This window comes from Archocentrus centrarchus, chromosome 18 (assembly GCF_007364275.1).
Source record: "Archocentrus centrarchus isolate MPI-CPG fArcCen1 chromosome 18, fArcCen1, whole genome shotgun sequence".
Taxonomy (NCBI): domain Eukaryota; kingdom Metazoa; phylum Chordata; class Actinopteri; order Cichliformes; family Cichlidae; genus Archocentrus; species Archocentrus centrarchus.
In genome coordinates this window covers 1,471,341-1,492,538 of record NC_044363.1, presented here as the reverse complement: position 1 = coordinate 1,492,538, position 21,198 = coordinate 1,471,341, and the positions used below count along the sequence as shown (strand labels likewise).

General features: G+C 40.0%; 3 protein-coding genes across 3 annotated transcripts; all 3 read right to left on the bottom strand.

Moving 5' to 3' along the window:
* Positions 1-1,061: 1,061 nt before the first annotated feature.
* LOC115797600 (immunoglobulin kappa light chain-like) lies at positions 1,062-2,206 on the bottom strand. The gene is made up of 4 exons (XM_030754198.1): positions 2,164-2,206; positions 1,741-2,082; positions 1,304-1,633; positions 1,062-1,201 (listed from the first exon to the last, which is right to left on the bottom strand). Exons 1-4 carry the CDS (start codon positions 2,204-2,206, stop codon positions 1,062-1,064), a joined length of 855 nt encoding a protein of 284 aa, XP_030610058.1.
* Positions 2,207-5,472: 3,266 nt separating this feature from the next.
* Positions 5,473-7,453, bottom strand: LOC115797568 (uncharacterized). Its single transcript, XM_030754170.1, has 5 exons — positions 7,383-7,453; positions 6,561-7,238; positions 5,894-6,016; positions 5,774-5,796; positions 5,473-5,601 (listed from the first exon to the last, which is right to left on the bottom strand). Exons 1-5 carry the CDS (start codon positions 7,435-7,437, stop codon positions 5,473-5,475), a joined length of 1,008 nt encoding a protein of 335 aa, XP_030610030.1. The 5' UTR covers positions 7,438-7,453.
* Positions 7,454-17,033: 9,580 nt separating this feature from the next.
* On the bottom strand, positions 17,034-19,701 carry LOC115797599 (uncharacterized). Its single transcript, XM_030754197.1, has 4 exons — positions 19,659-19,701; positions 19,235-19,579; positions 18,805-19,131; positions 17,034-17,098 (listed from the first exon to the last, which is right to left on the bottom strand). The coding sequence occupies exons 1-4, from the start codon at positions 19,699-19,701 to the stop codon at positions 17,034-17,036; spliced, it is 780 nt and encodes a 259-aa protein (XP_030610057.1).
* Positions 19,702-21,198: the final 1,497 nt, after the last annotated feature.

Here is a 21,198-nt window from a genome sequence, read left to right as displayed (position 1 = left end):
TCTTCCGCTTATCTGGGGCCGGGTCGCAGGGGCAGGAGCCTAAGCAGAGAAGCCCAGCCACCTCCTCCAGCTCATTCGGAGGGACCCCAAGGGGTTCCCAGGCCAGTCGAGAGATATAATGTCTCCAGCGTGTCCTGGGTCTACCACGGGGCCTCCTCCCGGTGGGACATGCCTGGAACACCTCACCCAAGAGGCGGCCAGGAGGCATCCTAATCAGATGCCCGAGCCACCTCAACTGGCTCCTTTCAATGTGGAGGAGCAGCGGCTCTACTCTGAGCCCCTCCCGGATGGCCGCACTCTTCACCTTATCTCTAAGGGAGAGGCCAGCCACCCTTCGAAGGAAACTCATTTTTTTTTCTTTTTTTTTTTCAAAAAAAAAAATGCCAACAAAAACTATTCGTATTACTGGGAATGACTAATTCATCAACACATGAATTAAATATTTGGAGTTATTTCCAGGCTTTTGTAGATTGACACATGTTAAGTGATGTTCACTGCTGAGAACAAAAATAAATGTTCTAAGAAATGAACCAAAACACTTGGAAAAAACTGCAGACGTATTTTACTCTCATTCACTCATTGTTTTGTCTCACTTTTATCACTAAAAGTTAAATCAGATATAATTCGATATATTGATGTCTAATGCATTTTGGATCTAACAGCAGTATATGCAGTTCCCAAGACCACAATTTAGGGTGTAAGGTATCTGACTGGGGAATGATTTCTGTGCAATAAAAACACACTATTTCTAGTTTTGTCTATTTTGAAACAGAATACAACTTGTTTTATGTTATTAGTGTGTCCGAATGGCACATCAACCAGGTTCACTTATCACACAGACCAGTTGCGGTAGAAATATCATGACAGCTTTTAAAGAAAAAATTAGTATAAAAAAAGGACAAAATAAGTTAATGTCTTACTTGATTGTCTTGTGGAGATCCATCTGATGCTGTAAAGATAAGGAGAGTCAGTGGGAGTTACTTGAACTGGGAACATATGGAATGAAAGCATTATGTAACATTTACACTTTCAGATAGAGAGAGAACATTTAGTATATAGTTTTACATACTTGCGGCCTCTTTTCTGTGGTTCTTGCAATGTGCCCATAGAAGTAGAAGTGTTGCTAACCCAAGGATAAAGTTTGAAAGCAGCAGCACAATAAAAGTGGGGCTCACGTCAAGTGATTTGATGAGACCAGCATCTCATTTAAAGAGAGGAGAATAAACAAGAGGTATTAAACGAGACTTTGGCAGCTTTAGGTATTTCAGTTCATGCATATGAATATCAGACATGGACTTCTTACTGTGAATTTTGATCCTGGTCCCATTTCCAAACATTGTATGTCCACATGAAGTCACAGCACAGTAGTAGACCCCTGCATCGTCCAGGCTGAGGGTGTACACACAGATGGTTTTTCCACTTTCAGTCCACTGGCAGGTGTTGTTCTCATATCCAGAGGCGTAAATCATCTCTGGAGCAGAATAACCAGAGTTTTTCAGCCACATGACACTCGTATGTTCTGGTGCACACTGAGCAGCATGAACTGAGCAGGTGAGAGTCACATAGTCTCCTGACTGTGCTGTCTGAGACTCTGGCTGCTGGATGACAGAGTCACTGATCAGGTTTGTACCTTGGGAAAGAAACATTGACCTGATTACTAGCTTTTGGTCAGTATGGCAAAAAATTAAAAAAAAATTTAAAAAACAGATGAAAAACATAAAAAAAATAAATAAATATCTTTAATGAAGAGAAAAGTTCCTTGTCCAAACTGAACATTATTCAGTGTTAACACTCCACAGTAGTAGGTACCGGTGTCCTCACGTGTAGTCTTAGATATGGTCAGATGACTCTTGAAGCTTTCAGATTTTACTAAAAAATGGCGAGTCGGCTCTTTGAAGGTTGTCAGGTTGTACAGAGTATCTGTTGAGGCCACCAGCTGCAGTCTTCTGCCAGAGGTCAGTTTGTACCACACTCGCATCCGTGATGCAACATGTTGAATGTGACATGTGATGGTAACTGCGTCTCCTAGATTTACTGCTTGGAAGGAAACTGGCTGAGAGATGTCGCTTAACAGTGCCTCGCCTGAAATAAGCACAAGAACAACCAGTTTGGTGTATGTGTGGCCGCATGAAAAGATGCTATGAGTGGACTTTTGTTACTTACACAGAGAGCAGAGTTGGACTATGCTAAGAATGGAAACCATCATCTTCACTGCTTTAAGCTTCATCTTCCACTCAGCAGATCTGACTTGCTGAAGTGTCACTGACAGCTTTCATAACAGGTTGAGTTTTGGAGGACTAACTAGTGTGAAAGGATGCCAGATGTGTCAGGCATCTGATTGGTTCATCATATTCGCCTTGTCTGACCTGATTGGCTGCTGAGTAAATCAAAGCAGTTTGATCACAGCAAAAAAAAAACTTTGATGAGATTACATTTGAATTCCACAAAGCAATATTTATGTCATTAATACAGTATTTATCCAATCAGATCTGGGAGCATCTTTATGACTTTATAAACATTACTTTCTTACATACTTCCAGATATATGCTATGCTGCTTCATTAATGGGAATGCTCTACCCATTAATGAAGCAGGAACTGACAACAAAAGATCAAATACACTCACTCAGAATGACAGGTCTCAGGAAAGGTTTAACTATCCCTGCAGAAAAAGACGCTGTTCTCTAAGATGAGGTGTAGGTGTCACTGTCTTTACTGAGCTGTGTCTTTCCTGCTGTGTTTAGCAGGCCAGTTTAAGTGTTCCTGACAGTTTATGTCAATATGAACCAGCAGTGGTCCACGGCATTGGAATTCACGCCACATTCAAACAAACTGAAAATCTTTTGGTGCTCTTTAACATTAAGCCTCAGTGTTAGGATCTTGGCAGCGACCACATTAGCTTTTTTGGAGCCAGAAGTTACCATATTTGGACAAGAAAGTAAAATTATGTTTGGGATAGCAAATTGTACGGGTATGGGTTTGGGTGCAAGTGCAGACACAGATATCGGCAAATTAATGCTAGAAGAATTAAAAAAAAACAAAAAACTGAAGGACTAACTTCTTGGAAGACTTTTACCATGCAGCAGGCCAGGTACTAATGGACCATTAGGTACACAAAAAGATGGCCACTCCACACTCACCCACTGTACAGTTCTTATGAAGGGAAAAGCATCAATGGAGGGATTTTTTTTTTTTGTACCAGCATGTAAACATTTTTAATGTTGTAAAGTAAATTTTATTTCAAAATGGGAGTCTGTAGAGGTTTACTTGCTGTTGGAGCAAGCCGCTGTTAGAGGATCTGAAGACACGAACTGTAAAAAGAACTATGCCAGGTTTTAGTATTTTTGTAAATGACGGCATTTGTAATGGCACCAAAAGATGAAAATATTAGAGCGATTAAAGCACGTTTCAATACATCCAGATATTTTTACTAAATGTTGCATCAGTTTCTAGATCTTGTAGGTTGTTATTACACATTATGTAAAAGGTTTGTAACATCCATGCAAATGCTTGTTTACCATATCATACTGTTGCCATTATAATATACACTATATTTACTCCTGCCAATATAATGTCAGCCAGAAGAAGAAAGAATGACATTATGGCACAATGCTTCAAATACATGCTTCTCGTAAACCAGAATTCTGAGGGATTTTTATGACCTTATTACTGTATAGTGCATTCACCTGACTTTTAGCACACACAACACACCAACCCCAGTGCACTGAGAGCGACCGATGCTGACACATCCTGCTTGAAACCACAACTGTTAACTGTTAACAGTGAGGCTATAAAAGCATCCTGCTTCTTTAGCTGATGGCCCCAAGTAGAAAAAACAACCGACCAAGAAATCTTCGTGATAACTTGACCAAATGTTATGTTCACACCTTTCACATAATATCTGTGTGGCAGGACTGGTAAGCTAACTGCACCAGCAGCACAGAGGTCTGAGTGATTTCTGTTTTTTAGAAAAGGTCTGATCATTTGTGGTAAGTGCTTAAATTTGACCAGGAGAGCACCCAGAACTTGCAGGAATGTGTTCAGTCCACAAGTAATCAAATGCAATGAGTTAGATTACTACTTTTAATAGGGCAAATAGCAATCTGTAACATGTTGCACTTCGAAAGTAATCTTCCTGACATGTTTTTGTGGTTTAGCACCTAGATAGAAATTAACCACATTTTTGGAAGCTCTTAGAGCCCAGTACACAATACACATGAGAAAGTACAGTTAGAGTCATAATGCAGCTTGTGCAGACAGCTGTCATCATCATTGTATTATATAGTACTTTTGTTCCCATAACAACTCTTAGCATCCCAACACTTCCTACCTAATTCAGTTCAATTCAGTTTTATTCATATAGCAGCAAATCACAACTACAGCTGCTTCAGTGTGTTTTATATACTGTAAGGTAAAGACCCTGCAATGATAATGAGAGAAAACCCAACAATCAGACGACCCCCTATGACCAAGCACTTGGTGACAGTGGGAAGGAAAAACTCCCTTTTAACAGGAAGAAACCACCAGCAGAACCAGGCTCAGGGAGGGGCAGTCATCTGCCACGACCGGCTGGCCCCTTTTCACCCAGAGCTCTGTGACACCAGCCGTTTTAACGGGAGTGTCTAAGTGGAAGGCCTGTGGTTTAATTTGAACCACTGATTTCCATCTTCTCCAGTTGGCATGTTGAAGTGTCCTTAAAAAAGATACTGATCGCCACACGAGTATCCCCTGGAGTTAGCCTATGAGGTTGCAGCGCAACATGCTGGTCTACTTTACATAGAACATAGGTCTCATGGTTGCTGCCTGCCATGTCCCATTAATTTGTCATTTCAAGACAATGTCAGGGAAGTATAACATTATGGTGAAGTGCTTCTTATGCATGGTTGTCATAGGCCACATCTCTTTTCACCTGATGGCTGATGCCAGAGACAAAACATCAACCTCAGGGTGCTGCAGACCCCTGATGTTGAAACATCCTGGTGAAACCACAGAGGATCTTTACTGTTAACTGCAAAGAGGTTAGAGAAAAAAAACCTTTCTTCTCTTTGGTGATATATACCAAAGAGATGAAATGTGCTTTCATAGCCAGTGGAAAAACAACCTACAGAGAATTGTTTATTATATCTTTGCACATAATGTCAGTGAAGGACAATTGGTTAGCTAACTTCACACACAGTATTTTGAGGGTGCAGAGTTGCCAATGCAGTTTTTTCTCTTTTACATATTGAACTTTTTTTTTTTTGATGTGCACATGATCAAAATGCATGCTATTTCTCTCCCTCTGCATGTGCTTTCTGTGCAGACCCAGCATTGGCCACTTCAAACAAAACCCCCAAAGCGATATTTTTTAGAGCAAGAGCTTTTATTAAAGGGCAAGCCTTTATATTCATGCAATTTAGGTCATATGTAAGGTACATGCTTCTGGAAATTTCAAACTACCCCAATAAACACAGTCTTGGCACACTTGTCCAACTCTATTGCTTCACGCTGGAGTACACACACTCATTCCAGCCGTCATCTCTCTTTTTTCTTGATCTGTTGGTCTTGTAGTTGCGCAAAGCAGCATAATGAAGATTCTCTTTGTTCTCTCTGTCTTGATGTAACTGGTGACAAAAGCAAAAAAAAAAAAGTTCATCATTATTCTATCAGATGAGACAGGAAACATTTATCTGGATAGCTGTTACACAGAAAAGAGCTACGCTGCTGCAGCTAACAGGAGCCGAAGAGTAAATGTACCATGCTGTTATTTTTGTTTTAGTAGAAAATCATTCTTACCTCTGTGTTTACTGTCGAGGTTTCTGAAAGTGTTACATTTGAAATTAAATGAATATTATTTTTAATGAAATGCAATAGGGCAATGAAAGCTTAACATCACCTTAAAAGAGTAGCAGTTACCTGTGCACTCCCTGTGCCGTTTGCTCACTTTGTACAATGAGAATGCCAGTAAACCCACCAGGATGACAGTTAATGCCAAGGCTCCACTGAAGAAATGTGCCAAGAGAGGATATTCTGCTTTATCTGTAGAGAGCAATAAATATAACCGTGCTTTTAGTCTTCTTTCCCACTGCAGGAAAGGTCTGTATGACTTCACATCTATCGTAAAACAACACTAACTGTTTTTACAGGTTGATATTGATTAAAACATTGGTTTTCATCATATTAATCACAAACAGGTCTCAAACTAAAGAATTTTTTTTGGCTTTGTATAAGTGAGTATACATGAAAATGCATTTTAGTATTATTTTGAACTAATAAGGATGCATCGAGGTTCTGGAGTGGTTGGCACTAAACAGGGACCTTTCTGTGCAGAATGTGCTGACAGGTTTTTCTCTGGTTGCTTCAGCTTCCTCACACAGTATACTTTAAATTGTCATTCATTTGCCCATATTGCAGGGAGCCTATCCCACCTGAAAGCAATGACAGCTGGGATAAGCTGACAGTGAATCAGATAGGCAAGGCTCCCAGCAACCCCAGCAAGAAAATATGGTTATGAATCATTAATCTTGATCATTAAGATAGACTTGGGAAATTCAGAATTTTTACTGGAAGGAGTTATTCCTACCCTTTACTGCAGTCCCACTTCCATACAGCATGTGTCCACATGAGGCAACAGCACAGTATCTCTGAGACCGATTCAGGCTCTTCATCGGCAAGTCGTAGTAACAGGCGTCAGGCTGTGTGTCAGGGTTCTTTTCACATCCATCATTCCTGCCTCCGATGGTGTAAATGAGTCCTGGATGAGTTGCTTCAGAGTTTTTGAACCAGTAAACACTGTGTTCTCCATCGCAGGTCCCAGGTTGAACTGTACAGTTCAGAGTCATAGATTTTCTTGACTGGATGGCTTCAGATGACGACTGATAGACTAAAGCTTGGATGCTCAGACCTGAACCCTTTACACTGACAGTCGTGCCTTCACAAAATTTGAAGTCATATAAATTGCTCATTACACAGTAGTAAGTAGCTGAGTCTGAAACGCTCAAATATGATATGTTCAGTAAGTGGCTCTTATCTTTTCCAGTGCCCAGTGAAAAACGTGGATTCTTAAATTCCTCATGAAAGGTACCGTTTTGATTGTGCTTGTAGAATGTAGACATCAGCCTTGGTCTCTGTCCTAAAACTTGCTTATACCAGTAAAGCATCACTGCTGTATTATCTCCACATTGGCATTCCAAGGTCACATTTTCCCCAACATTTCCTGATTTGAAATATAACGATGCTTCTTTCAAAGGTGTCGTATGAACTGAGGAGAAAATGAAGAGACAGAGTGCACACACGCGGAAATGAATTTAAAGTATGTCTCAAGGATGTTTTTGGCATTATAAGAATGCAACAAGCAAACATTATGAATTTAGGTTAAAGTGAACAACAAGATGGTGCAACTTACCCATATTTGCCACAAACAGACTCACGACATACAAAGCACAGGTTGGAGGTGTCATTGTGCTTCAAATGCTGTGATGAATGAACACAATCTGTATGCGTTCTCCACTCTTCACAGAGAAGACTGTGTCTGATTGGCCAATCAAACTGAAGGTCCTATTTTGGAAACAACGACATCAACAACACCTGGTCTCAGCTGTAGTTTCCATTTTTTTTAATAGTTCCATTTTCCTTTGCAATTTTAACTTTATTTCTATTTAGTCAATTTACTGTGATGACATATAGAAAATCTGTAGATTACAGTGGATAACTACACAAAACTTCAAATAGTTAGTTTTAGTAATTAAACAAATCCACAGTATTAAACTTCCTTATAATCCAAAAAAATTAGAAGATGACATAATTTTACATTTCTGGTTGGTAATGATGCCACGCCCACAGCATGAAGAACAGTGTTTTTATTGATATATTAGCATCATTAATGATGCAACTCTAATGGTTGCACTTTTTCAGTGGACCAGATTACAACGACAGGTCAGGCCACATGTTTGACAGCTCTGCACCGGAAAAAGAATAATTAGAATGGAAATAATATAACATAGATGTAAAACAATGCACTGTCGCCCACAGTGGTGGTGGTGGTGGTGGGGGGGGTGTTTATTAACTGGATTTCGTTACAGATACGTGTTAAAAAAAGAGCGACTTTCCAAAGTACTTTAGGACATAATAGTAGAAGTCACCTGTGATTTAGCAACAGACACATTTCGGTGGATTATGGGTACAGGGAACCGAAATGTGACAGCTGATATCTTCTGACAATTCTGGCAACACTGCACACTTCAAGTACACAAGAAACAAAATCCCCAAGTAATCCCCTTAGTAATGGTAAACCCAAGACTGTTCATTGACTCAGACATGTCAGTAATATTAATTCCTGACTTTTATTTTACCACTTCATAAAAATTTTGTCAAAATATTTATCTTGTACCCACGTGCTAAATGTTTACTAGGTGAGTAATGTAACAGTTCAGTTCATGGAACGCTAAATATAATATGATATTTACGTCATGACTTTCCATTGTATTGATATGAACCCGCTACTCCGATCGGACATTTTCTCGAAGCGGTCGTCTCTGCTAACAAGGTGACATTCTGTACACAAAGTTGTAAAATGGCTTCTCTTGGTTTTTTTGCATCTGTCTGAACTTGAGCACACTGTGGCCTAGAAGCCACAGGCCAGTCTTCCTGTATACAAGCTAAGTCTTAAGTTTCCACCAGTGGAAACCTGTTCTCACCTTATTCACCACAGGACTCAAAACAAAACTCAAGTGCTGCGAGCTGGCTACTTTAAAGGTTGCACTACCCGCTCGTGTTTCTGGTTAGAACAGAGTATTAATAGATCAGAGGGGGGGGTGTTTGCCTGTATCAGCATCTATTGCTCTGTTACACTGCTTTTTTTGTTTGTTTGTTTTGTTGTTGTTGTTTTTAAACAATCTGTGGCATATGCGGTATGCTCATATATTTCTGTTGTGTCATGTTGTTTGTGAAATGTAAAGCTTCTAGTGGCCGTGGGTAAGTGTTTTCACACATTTACTCCTGTTCACACTTCACTGAGCTACGGTACAAAATAATTTTTCCACCCACCTCTGCATTTCATACAGTTTTTGTTTTTTCCTGAGGTTTGGATATATCATCTATACATGCCAATATAGAATAAGATAAGAATAAATTTGTTCTTTTAAACTGTGCAATGTCCATGTTCTGCAGGATTTTGGGTTGGGTTTCCAAATAAACTATTGTGCACACTGGCATCATCCATGAACACCATGACTCTGAATCAAAACTATGATTTATACACTGTCTTTGGATGTAAGAGGAGAGGGTGTCAGATTTAATGTTAAAAAGGCTTTTAGTGTGAGGTAGGCAAAGGATGGTAGGCAGCACGTGGAGCAAAGCAGGTTTTGCAGACTGAAAACACCCACCTATGAGACCGTGAGAAAATTTTAGAGCCACATCATTTATATAATTATTAGTGGAAATGATTTGGTTGATATAATAATGAGTTACCACAGGAGAAACATGTTCTAAGTACCTGACTTCACTTAACTGGTGCAATTCCTCGATCTTGAAAGGTGTTGTGGTTTTTAAGCGTAGCGTTTGGCCTGCACTTACTGTGACTGGATGGCTGGATAAAAATTGAGTAATAAAAATAGTATTTTACCCAGTCATGAACACTTTATGTTTGCAACCTGAAAAAAATGACGAAAAAATGTTGCAGAAAATATGCTCACTCGGTTGTGACAGCCTTTATTAGTCTGGAGAGAAAAAGAGTGGAATCTCCATTGTACAACCCCAATTCCAATGATGTTGGGATGTTTTGTAAAGCACAAATTAAAGACAGAATACGACAATTTGCAAATCCTTTTCAACCTACATTCAATTGAATACACTGCAAAGACAAGATAAACAATATTGTTTTTTTTTTTGTTTGTTGCAAATATTCACTCATTTTGAATTTGAGGCCTGCAACACGTTCCAAAAGAGTTGGGACAGGGGCATGTTTACCACTGTGTTACATTTCCTTTCCTTTTAACAAGACTCAATAACTGTTTGTGAACTGAGGACAATAATTATTGAAGCTTTGTAGGAGGAATTCTTTCCCATTCTTGCTTGATGTACAACTTCAGTTGCTCAACAGTCTGGGGTCTGAGTTGTCGTATTTGGCGCTTCATAATACGTCACACATTTTCAATGGGAAAAAGGTCTGGACTGCAGGCAGGCCAGTCTAGTACCTCCACTCTTTTACTACAAAACTGCTGTAACACATGTAGAATGCGGTATTGTCTTGCTGAAATAAGCAGGGATGTCCCTGAAAAAGACGTTGCTTGGATGGCAGCACATGTTGCTCCAAAACCTGTATGTACCTTTCAGCATTAATGGTGCCTTCACAGATGTGCACGTAACCCATGCCATGGGTACTAATACAGCCCCATACCATCAGAGACGCTGGCTTTTGAACTTTGATAACAATCAGGGCGGTCCTTTTCCTCTTTGGCCTGGAGGACACGACGTCCATGATTTCCAAAAACAATTTGAAATGTGGACTCGTCATACCACAGGACACTTTTCCACTTTGCATCAGTCCATCTCAGATGAGCTCTGGCCCTGTGAAGCCGGCAGCATTTCTCTGTGTTGTTGGTACATGGCTTTCACTTTGCATGGTAAAGATTTGACTTGCACTTGTAGATGGAGTAACAAACTGTGCTCACTGACAATGAGTTTCTGAAGTGTTCCAGAGCCCATGTGGTAATATCCATTACCGATCTGTCTTTTTTTTTTTTTAATATTAAGCCTGTCATGTCTGGCAAATCTTGCAAGCAGAATTCTGATCTGAATGCACTGTTGTGCCAAACATATTTGCTCTTTAAAGATGAGCTCCATAGGTTCTCTATAGGCTCCTCTTGTTAATGTTTGTCCCTTTATTTTATTTATTTATTTGTGTTATTTTTCACATACATATATCTGCGCCAGAGTTGACAGGTTGAGAAAAAAGAAAAGAGAAAAGAAAGAAAAGAAAAAGGAAGAGAGAGAAAGAGGAAAAAAAGGAGAATGAGGAGGAAATAAAAAAAGGGATGGAGCACAAGTAAATAAACCAAAATAGTTCATCAGCTGCTGTACCTGTAAGAGAAGAAAAAAAATACAAAATACTTATAATACTTGGAAAAATAAATTTGTGTGGGAAAAACAAAAAAATTAACCATGGCTACGCAAACCAAGAATTTTGTTGTGTATTGATTGTGTGGGTGTTTGTGTTGGTGTCATGAAGCGTACTTACTAATGAGGGCAGAATGCTGCAGCTTAGTGATGGGAATTCCGGCTCTTTTCAGAGAGCCGGCTCTTTAGGCTCGGCTCCCAAATGGCTCCTTAGATTTTAATTTTAAAAAAAAAAGTGTAAAATTAATTACTAATGTAAAAGCATACATTAGGCCTATATGAAACATTGCTTTATATACTCAACATATAATAGGGTGCTCCAAATACAAATTATAAAACAAAAGACTGGAAATCAGAAACACAAGGGGCCTTTGAGGAGTTGATCCTGTTTCTCCTGCCTGATGACCTGCCCTGTTTTGTTCTTCTAATTACACTGAGGGATGAACAATTTGTATACAGTATACCTATGTAGGTTGTTTGTGCAGCCTGCTCAATATTAAATTTAAAATTTGCGGTCTACTCTCTGTCTATCAGAATAATCCTTTATCGCCAGGTGATCGCTGCTGAATCACGGGTTTCCTGACCTTACAAGCCGCAAACAGCTGATTAAGACATATCTCACCGCAGAGTCAACTGGTTCAAGGAACTTGATCAGCTGGCTTTTCACCATAACTCCGCGTCCATTCATGCTATCGAAAAAATTCAAACGGTTCCTGAAAGCTCAGAAATTGCACTTCACAGTCATGTAGTGGTATTACGGTATTTGTGACCGAAAAGTCCCCAAATGCCGGCACTTTTGAAGTACGCTGTTTCTCGTTCGACATGTTTGGAGGTATTAAGTTTTTGCTACACTTTCCATCACTCATTTTTCTCACGTTCCCCTGTGTAGCCTCTATGTAACTCGCAACTTCATCTGGCTCTTTCCTGTCTCCGAGCGCATTTTGCAAGAGCCCCTCCCTCTCTGGTGTTTGTTTACTCACTGCGCAATGTGTCTGTGGACCCTCCCCCAACCGCTCAGTGTAGACGATCATATGCTACCAATCATCTTAACCAATCACGTGTGGCTTCCACAAAAAAAAAAAAAAAAAAAAGAACCGACCCAAAAGAAAAAAAAACCGGCTCACTATCGGGAGCCGGCTCCCGTCGTTCACTTCAAAGAGCCGGCTCTTAGGGCCGGATCGTTTGCGACCGACCCATCACTACTGCAGCTTCAATCATCAGAAGCTAGAGGCGGGCAGAGAAAGCCCCTGAAAACCAGGGCCAGCAACCCATCAAGAGCCACAAAGGTTGCGTGCACACTGCAGTGTCCGATTTTTTCGCCCTCATGCGACCTGTATCCGATCTTTTCATGCCAGTCTGAACAACACAGATCGGATTTTTTCAAATGCGACCCAGGCCACTTGGATATGTGGTCCTAAATCCGATACGTATTCGATCTTTTCAAATGCGACCTGAGTGTGTACGGCCAGGTCTCATTCATCCGACCTGCATGTCATTGATACTCGACAAACGTCACTATTCTGCGTCCCGTTATGCGGACGTGGGAAGGAAAACGTGTGACTTCCGCAAACAGTCAGCGCGCTCGCTACATGTGAAGTTACCACGTCCTCTACTGCGCATGCACGACACTTTCAAGTTCGTCTGCTGTTCACACACAGATCACATACAAGTTGCATATATTTGGAAATGCGAACGACCATGCAAAAAAAATCGGATTTCACAAAAAATCGGAATTGGGTCACTTCAGGCTGCAGTGTGAACGTAGCCAAAGACATTCCAAAGACAACTGCATGCCCACCCCAGCAAATGGGAGAGGGAGGTCCCAGATGGAGCCCCCCCAGTCGAGGAGCAGGGGCCCCAGAGAACCAGAGGAGACTAGAAGCCAGCCCCCCCAGAGGCCAGCCCCCTGCACAGGCTGGCGGCAGGGCCCCAGGCTCCCAAGAACCGCCTGACACCCCACAGAGCCCACCCCCCAAGCCCCGGACCACAACCCCCAAGGGAGCAGGTCAACACCTATGCCAGAACATCCAGCCGCACCCAGGAACCCCAAAGTACCCACACTCCAGGGGGCAGGTGGGAGGCACCTCCATGATATTGCTTTTAAATGCAGTGCCGTCTGAGGGATTGAAGGTCATGGGCATTCAATGCTGGTTTTCGGCCTTGCAGCTTACTTGAAGAGATTTGTCCTGTTTCTCTGAAACTTTTGATGAAATTCCTAAATTCCTAAATTCCTTGCAATTGTACTTTGAGAAACATTGTTCTTAAACTGCTGAATGATTTGCTCATGCACAACCTCACCCTATCCTTGCTTGTGAATGACTGAGCCCTTCAGGGATGCTCCCTTTATGCCCGGTCATGACACTCACCTGTTTCCAATTAACTTTCCACAGGTGAACAACCTGTGGAATGTTCCAGACAGTTTTTTTTATCACTCCTCAACTTTCCCAATCTTTTGCTGCCCCTGTCCCAACTCTTTTGGAATGTGTTACAGGCCTCAAATTCAAAATTGGTGAATATTTGCAAAAAACCCAAAAAAACAATAACATATGTCTTTGTAGTGTATTCAATTGAACATAGGTTGAAAAGGATTTGAAAAGCTTTTTATTTGTGTTTTACGCAATGTCCCAACTTCATTGGAATTGGGGTTGTAAAATATTGTCATACGTGACACACAGACATAACAGGACAGTTCTCTGGATTAATTTTTTTTTTAATATATTTTTCGTTACAGAAGTCTTCACAGATAGCCATGCTGTACAAACCTACAGCATCTATAGTATCTACAAAATCTATAGTATATCACATTCTCACATGCTACAGTGCTCTGCAGGACAGTTTGTGAAATGGAAAGAATTTAAATTCTAAAGTAAAAATTTATTTAAAAAAAAAAAAAAAAAACATTGATTAGAGAAATAAAGCAAAGTAAGCTGGTTGTCACACATGACAGTCCCTGAAAGTTGCAAAGGTTTTTGAGCATAGAAAAATATAATTTGGCCTACAAATGTGAAGCTGCTGAGTGCAGACTTACAGTCAAACTTAGGCTTCAGTGACTGAGAAAGACAAACCTTTACTGAGCATTTTATTTTGAATGCTTATATGCACCAGTAGAATGGGAATGTATTATCTTTGGTAGCTGTAAGACATTTCTAAAGTAAGCCATTAGTCGTCATTGTAACTAGCTTGTTCATATTCACAAGATGAAACTTTGGTGCTCTCCTGACAGTGTCTGAGGTTAGAATAAACTACAGCGTCTTTGCCGGCTTTCACTGTAGCTTGTCTGGGGCTGAGACTTCTGTGGGCTGAAGACACAGATGAATAGACAACGGCATCACCGGTCTGTGAGAGAAGAAAATTGCAATAAGATTCTAAATATGTGTTGACAGATACATTAAAATATGTACAATAATCAGGTGCTCTATAACAGCTGGGATAGGGCACCAGCAGCCCTGTGACCATGAATTTGGTAAGCAGAAGATGGATGGATGGGTGAATGGATGGATGGATGGATGGACTAAGAGCTCTCACCTGACTGCCTCCATCATCTGCTTCTGTAAAAACAACCAAACATCAAGTATAACATCAATGTACTGAAGTTACTGTAGAAGGTAACAGATAGTGATGTGTGGATTGATACCGAAATATTGATACTTCCGATACCAGACCTTTACGCTTTAAAATCTATTCTCAAATCCAAGTATCGGTACTTTCAATACATCAGTCATTTGAGATAATGTATCTTATCAAGAATATGTTAGAATATAACTAAATTATTGAGATCTTGACTAAATGAGACGGGGTTGATGGGAACTACTTTTTCTTCTGCCTGGTAAATGTGTAAGGACGCAATGCCCAAGCGCAGCGTGCTGCTACTGCTCACTCACTCACTTATGGAAATCCACAAAGCTCCAAGTTCATCTCTGGCACTTAAGAGAATTATTGCATTCTTTTAATAATATGGTAAAAAAATTCAAGGGCAGCATATTTTGCAAATCTAATCCATAACAGCCCAGGGAATCCTAAGGTTTTATTGGACACAATCAGCAATATTGTCACATCTGTTTTTCCTGTTTTAACTGTTCATTCAAATGAAGAGTGTGAAAATTTTCTTTCCTTCTTTGTTAATAAGATCCACCATATTAGATCTAACATCACCCCCTCTCTCTTTTCCCCCGCCCCACCCCAAAACCAGCCATCAGTTTTAGAGAGCTTTAAGCCGATATCTCTTAACGCTCTCACTAATTGATAAAATGAAGTTATCCTTCTGTCCACTTGACAGTTTACCTGCTTCAGTGTTCAAAGAGGTGTTTGGCACTATTGGACCATCTGTTCTTAGGATAATTAACAATTCTTTAACTTCTGTTTGTGTCCCATCATATTTTAAACAGGCTGTTGTTCACCCTCTTTTAAAAAAACACACTGCTGATCCATCTCTCCTTCAGAATTTTAGGCCAATTTCAAAGCTGCCTTTTATCTCAAAAATTTTAGAAAAAGTAGTGGCCAGCCAGTTAGCAGAAGTTTTAGCAGATCATAAAAGATAAATTCCAGTCTGGTTTTTGCCAAATGCACTCTACTGAAACTGCTCTCCTTAAAGTTTCAAATGATTTATTATTGTGTAGAGATGCAGGTGAATATTCAGTCCTTGTTCTTTGTCCTTGCTCTCTGCTGCTTTTGATACCATTGATCGTGGTATCTTAATTCAGAGACTCAGACCTTGTGTGGATATCTCTGGGTTGGCTCTTGACTGGTTCTCATCTTATCTTTCTCAGAGGAGCTTTTTAGTTGCATCCTCTAATTTTATGTCCTCCTCTGCTTCCCTGTCCTGTGGTGTGCCCCAAGGCTATGTTCTGGGACCAACTCTGTTTGTGCTGTATATGCTCCCTCTTGGAAACATTATGAACAATTTCGAGGGCATGTAGATGTCTTTCAAACCACACGATGTTGCTAAATTATCTGTGTTTAAAGACTGCATTCACACTATAAAGAACTGGATGTCAGCAAATTATCTATCGCTGAATACACAAAAAACTGAAGTTCTGATCTGCGCCCTGACAACTTTTTATCCACCATAACCCAAAATATTGGACCTCTCTCATCTTTAGTTTGCCACACGGCAAGAAATCTGGGTATTAATTTTGATCAGGCATTCACCTTGGAGAACTTGTTTTTATCATCTGCGCAGCATTGCTCGTCTTAAATACATTGTATCTCAAAGCGAAATGGAAATGGTTATACATGCATTTATTTCATCTCGCCCTGACTACTGTAATTCACTATTCGTCTGTCTGAACAAGTCATCTCTGGATCGCCTTCAAATGGTCCAAAATGCTGCTGCGAGACTTCTCACCAGGTCTCCTAAAAGGTCCCATGTACTGTAACACCGATTTTGGCTTCCTTACGCTGGCTCCCAATAAGGTTCAGGATTCATTTTAAGGTTCTGGTGATCACTTTCAGAGCCCTTCATGGTCAGATGCCCTCATATATCAGCGAGCCACTTCAACTTTACCAACTGTCTCGATCCCTGAGATCTGCTAATCAGTACTTGTTGGCTGTGCCTAAATCAAGGTTAAGGACAAAGGGTGACTGTGCTTCTGAGGTTGTGGCCCCTAAGTTGTGGAATTCACTCCCAATGGATTTAAGATCTGTAGACTCTGTTGACATTTTTAAAAAGAAAATGAAGACCCACTTGTGCGGGTTGGCTTTTCTTTCATTCCACTATTCCATTTTAAATGTTTCATTTTATTATGTTTTTTAAAGCACTTTGTGAAATTTGTTCTTGTAAAGCGCTCTAGAAATAAACTTTACTTACTTACTTACTCACTGTTTGTGGGAAACAGTGAGAAGTTTTGGTAACACAACAAACCTCATTAAACACCTCAGAATACACCACAATACTGAATACAAGGCATACATGATGACACGGACCGAGGAGGAGAGTTAAATGTCAGGTGCTGTTGTCAGGGCAGGACAGATGTCTCTGACTCAGTCCTTTGGTGTTGCAGACAGGTACTATCCAGGTACAGAGAAAGGAAATGTTGAGCTTTAAGGGGCAATAAGCACAGTCGCTGTTTGAGTTGGACAGATTAATTAAGATAGTATAATGAAATAAACACGTACTTCAACACTTAGATGCATGATTTTAGCTTGGAGTAATATTTGTAACATGCCTACTATGTGAGATCATCTCACAGAGGTAAAAAAGCCAAAATTTATTCAAGTAAGCTTTTCTAATGTGTAAGATACCCGAAAGCTGTTTTCATAGGTGTCATTAAATAATACAGAGCAATTGTGATAAAAACTGCTATGGTAATATATATAAAAAACATATACTAGAAAAGATGAATAAAAAATAACATTTTAGCAATAAAATATACCTCATATTATTTATTATCAGTCTACTTTGTGTTATTTGTTAAATGATCATTTTAAAATATAAGTATATCAATATACATGCAATTATTGTGGTATTTATTTATTAAAATGTTTTACTGGCAGTTTTAATTTGAGTCACCCAGTGACAGGAATAAAAACATAAAAGTGTTTGTATTCCAGTATTGTAGGCTATTTGGAGAGACTCCATGTAGTTCAATCTAAATAAGACTAAGCAATCAGTGTTGAATAGCCCTATCATTTATTTTGCCCTGTGATTTTATTTCATTTAAGATTTTTTGCACAAAGTATCGGTATTGGAACGGTATCGCCGATACCAGCTTGAAGTTTACTCAGTATTGGATCAGAAAGGAAATCTGTGGTATCGAACATCACTAGTAACAGAATGCAGATCTGTATAAAGTTTTAAATACCTGCAGATGTTTCCCTTCTTGTTTTGCAAAGCATCACTACAAGTAGGAGAGTCACAGTCCCAAGAACCATGTTTGATAGCATCAGTGCAGCAACGGGAAGACTCAATGGTGCCCTTTCAGTGTCCACTGTAAAGATGATATAATTAAAAAAAAATTTAAGTATCTAAGTTTTTATTAAGAAATATCAACATTAGGTACTCTTTCAGAATCATTACTACGAGTACTGGCAGCTAGCATTTTATCTGCAAAATAGATATATATAGATGCTATATATCAGGGGTCTTCAACTCCAGGCCTCGAGAGCCGGTGTCCTGCAGGTTTTTAATATATCCCTGATCCAACACACCTGAATCAAATGGCTGAATTACCTCCTCAGTATGCAGTCAAGTTCTCCAGAGTCCTGCTAATGACTTCTATATCTGACTCAGGTGTGTTGAAGCAGAGACACATCTAAAACCTTCAGGACATCGGCTTTTGAGGCCTGGAGTTGAAGACCCCTGCTATATATAGATGCTCTATATATATATATATATATATGCTATATATGCTATATATAGGAAAAATTCACCACATTCTCTTAGATAACTCTTTATGGACGGGAGTGAAGCCAGCATCCCATCTACACAAAGCCACCACATTCTGTAGATAAAACTTTACCTCAGAGGACATCGGTCTAACAGTTGATTCGAATGGGTTGTTTGTTGTTATTATTGTTTAACTGACTTATGGTTTCATAAACTTGTCTTTGGACCTTTTCTGTGGCTTTGCAACAGTGTTCTGGTCTCCAACAGGATGAAACGTGAATGCCAATTTGTTAACACCACAAGTACTGTAGAGAAAAACCTTTGGCCCTTAAACTGAAAGCATCTTGCACTAAATGTGGCCTCAAAAAGTACCCAGCTACTGTCTTACTGTTAATAATCTTGGTCCCATTTCCAAACAGTATTCCTCCACATGAACTGACGGCACAGTAGTAGGACCCAGCGTCATCCTGGCTCCTGATTTGAAGGTTGTACACACAGGTAATTTGTCCACTGTCAGTTTTCAGGCAAATGTTCTTATTTTCAGAGTAAATCCTCTCTGGAGCAGAATGATCAGAGTTTTTCAGCCACACGAAGCTAGTGTGTTCTGCTGTGCATTGATCAGAGTGAAGAGAACATCTGAGAGTCACAGACTCTCCTGATCGCACTGACTGAGACTCTGGCTGCTGGATGACAGAGTCGCTGGATGTCTTTGTGCCTTTGAAAACAAATTATTTTAACAGCGATTGTTAGCATCAGGTTCTCGTTTGACTGAAATTTATTCGTGACACAAAACATGATTAACTATTAGAAATAAATACCTTTCAAAATCAAAAAGGTTCCAGATCCAAACTGAATCGCATTTAATTCCACCACTCCACAGAAGTATGTTCCAACGTCTTCCCATGATGTTGTAGATATGCTCAGATTACTGCTGGTTTGGTCTAATTTAAGTGAATAACGACGATCAAATCCCTCACTGAATACAATCCGATTATAATGAGAATTATGTGCTACCACAAGCTGTAGTTTCCTCTCAGTAGTCACCTTATACCACACTCGTCTCATCACAATACTCTTTATGTAGCATTTAATAGTAGCTGAGTCTCCAATCTCCACTGTTTGTACAGATTCAGGCTGAGAAATTTCACTTATCTGTGCCGCACCTGAAATAATGCAGACAGGATATAATCAACTTATAATCAACTAATAATGGAAAGATTCCACAAGTAGAGTTTTACTTACATAAAGAGAAAAGCAGGAAAATGTTTACAAAGAACATCTTCATCTTGTCGGCTTCTTCGGTACAGCAGTTCTGACTTACTGAAGCAGCAGCAGACTTTGCAGATTTACCAACACCAACTTGTCCTACATTCTGCCACATCTGACAGGCCTGATTGGTTCATCAACATCTTCTCACACAAAGTGATTGCTGATTTGCACTGAAACAAAACAAAAAAAATTGTGGTCTATTTTGAAATCAGTGGGTGTTTGACAGAATGAAACTGGATGGTGCATACTTTCCAGAACGTCAGAAGACCTAGTTTTTCTTCTGGAATGCACAGATGCCCTCAAAGTTGGTAAAGTTAATACAATGAATTGAAAACAGAAGACTATTTTAACTGGATCAATTAGTAAATAACTATTGATTTGTTCATTAAAACTGAACATCTGTACCTTCAAAGCTACTCCACTTACCCCTTACTACTAACTACAGTGGCTTGCAAAAGTATTCATACCCCTTGAAATTTTCCATATTTTGTCACAATATAACCACAAACATAAATATATTTCACTGGAATTTAATGTGAGACCAACACAAAGTGGTATACAATTGTGAAGTGGAAAGAAAATTATACATGATTCAAAACATTTTTTACAAATAAAAAACTGAAAAGTGCGGTGTGCAAAAGTATTGAGCCCCCGTGAGTCAATACTTTGTGGAACCACCTTTTGCTGCAATTCCAGCTGCAGGTCTTTTAGGGTATGTCTCCACCAACTTTGCACATCTAGTGAGTGAAATTTTTGCCCATTCTTCTTTGCAAAACAGCTCAAGCTCAGTCAGATTAGATGGAGAGCATTTGTGAACAGCAGTTTTCAGATCTTGCCACAACTTCTCGATTGGGTTTAGGTCTGGACTTTGACTGGGCCATTTTAAGACATGAATATGTTTGGTTTTAAACCATTGCATTGTAGCCCTGGCTTTATGTTTAGGGTCGTTGTCCTGCTGGAAGGTGAACCTCCGCCCCAGTCTCAAGTCTTTTGCAGACTCCAACAGGTTTTCTTACAAGACTGCCCTGTATTTGGCTCCATCCATCTTCCCATCAACTCTGACCAAATTCCCTGTCCCTGCTGAAGAGAAGCAGCCCCAGAGCATGATGCTGCCACCACCATATTTGACAGTGGGGATGGTGTGTTCAGAGTGATGTGCAGTGTTAATTCTGCGCCACACATAGCCTTTTGCATTTTGACCTTGTTCCACATGTTTGGTGTGTCCCCAACACGGCTTCTGGCAAACTGCAAACTGGACTTTTTATGGTTTTCTTTTAACAATGGCTTTCTTCTTGCCACTCTTCCATAAAGACCACATTTGTGCAGTGGACAACTAACAGTTGTCCTGTGGACAGATTCCCCCACCTGAGCTGTGGATCTCTGCATTTCGTTCAGAGTCACCATGGGCCTCTTGGCTGCATCTCTGATCAGTGCTCTCCTTGTTCGGCCTGTAAGTTTAGGTGGACGGCCTTGTCTTGGTAGGTTTACAGTTGTGCCATACTCTTTCCATTTC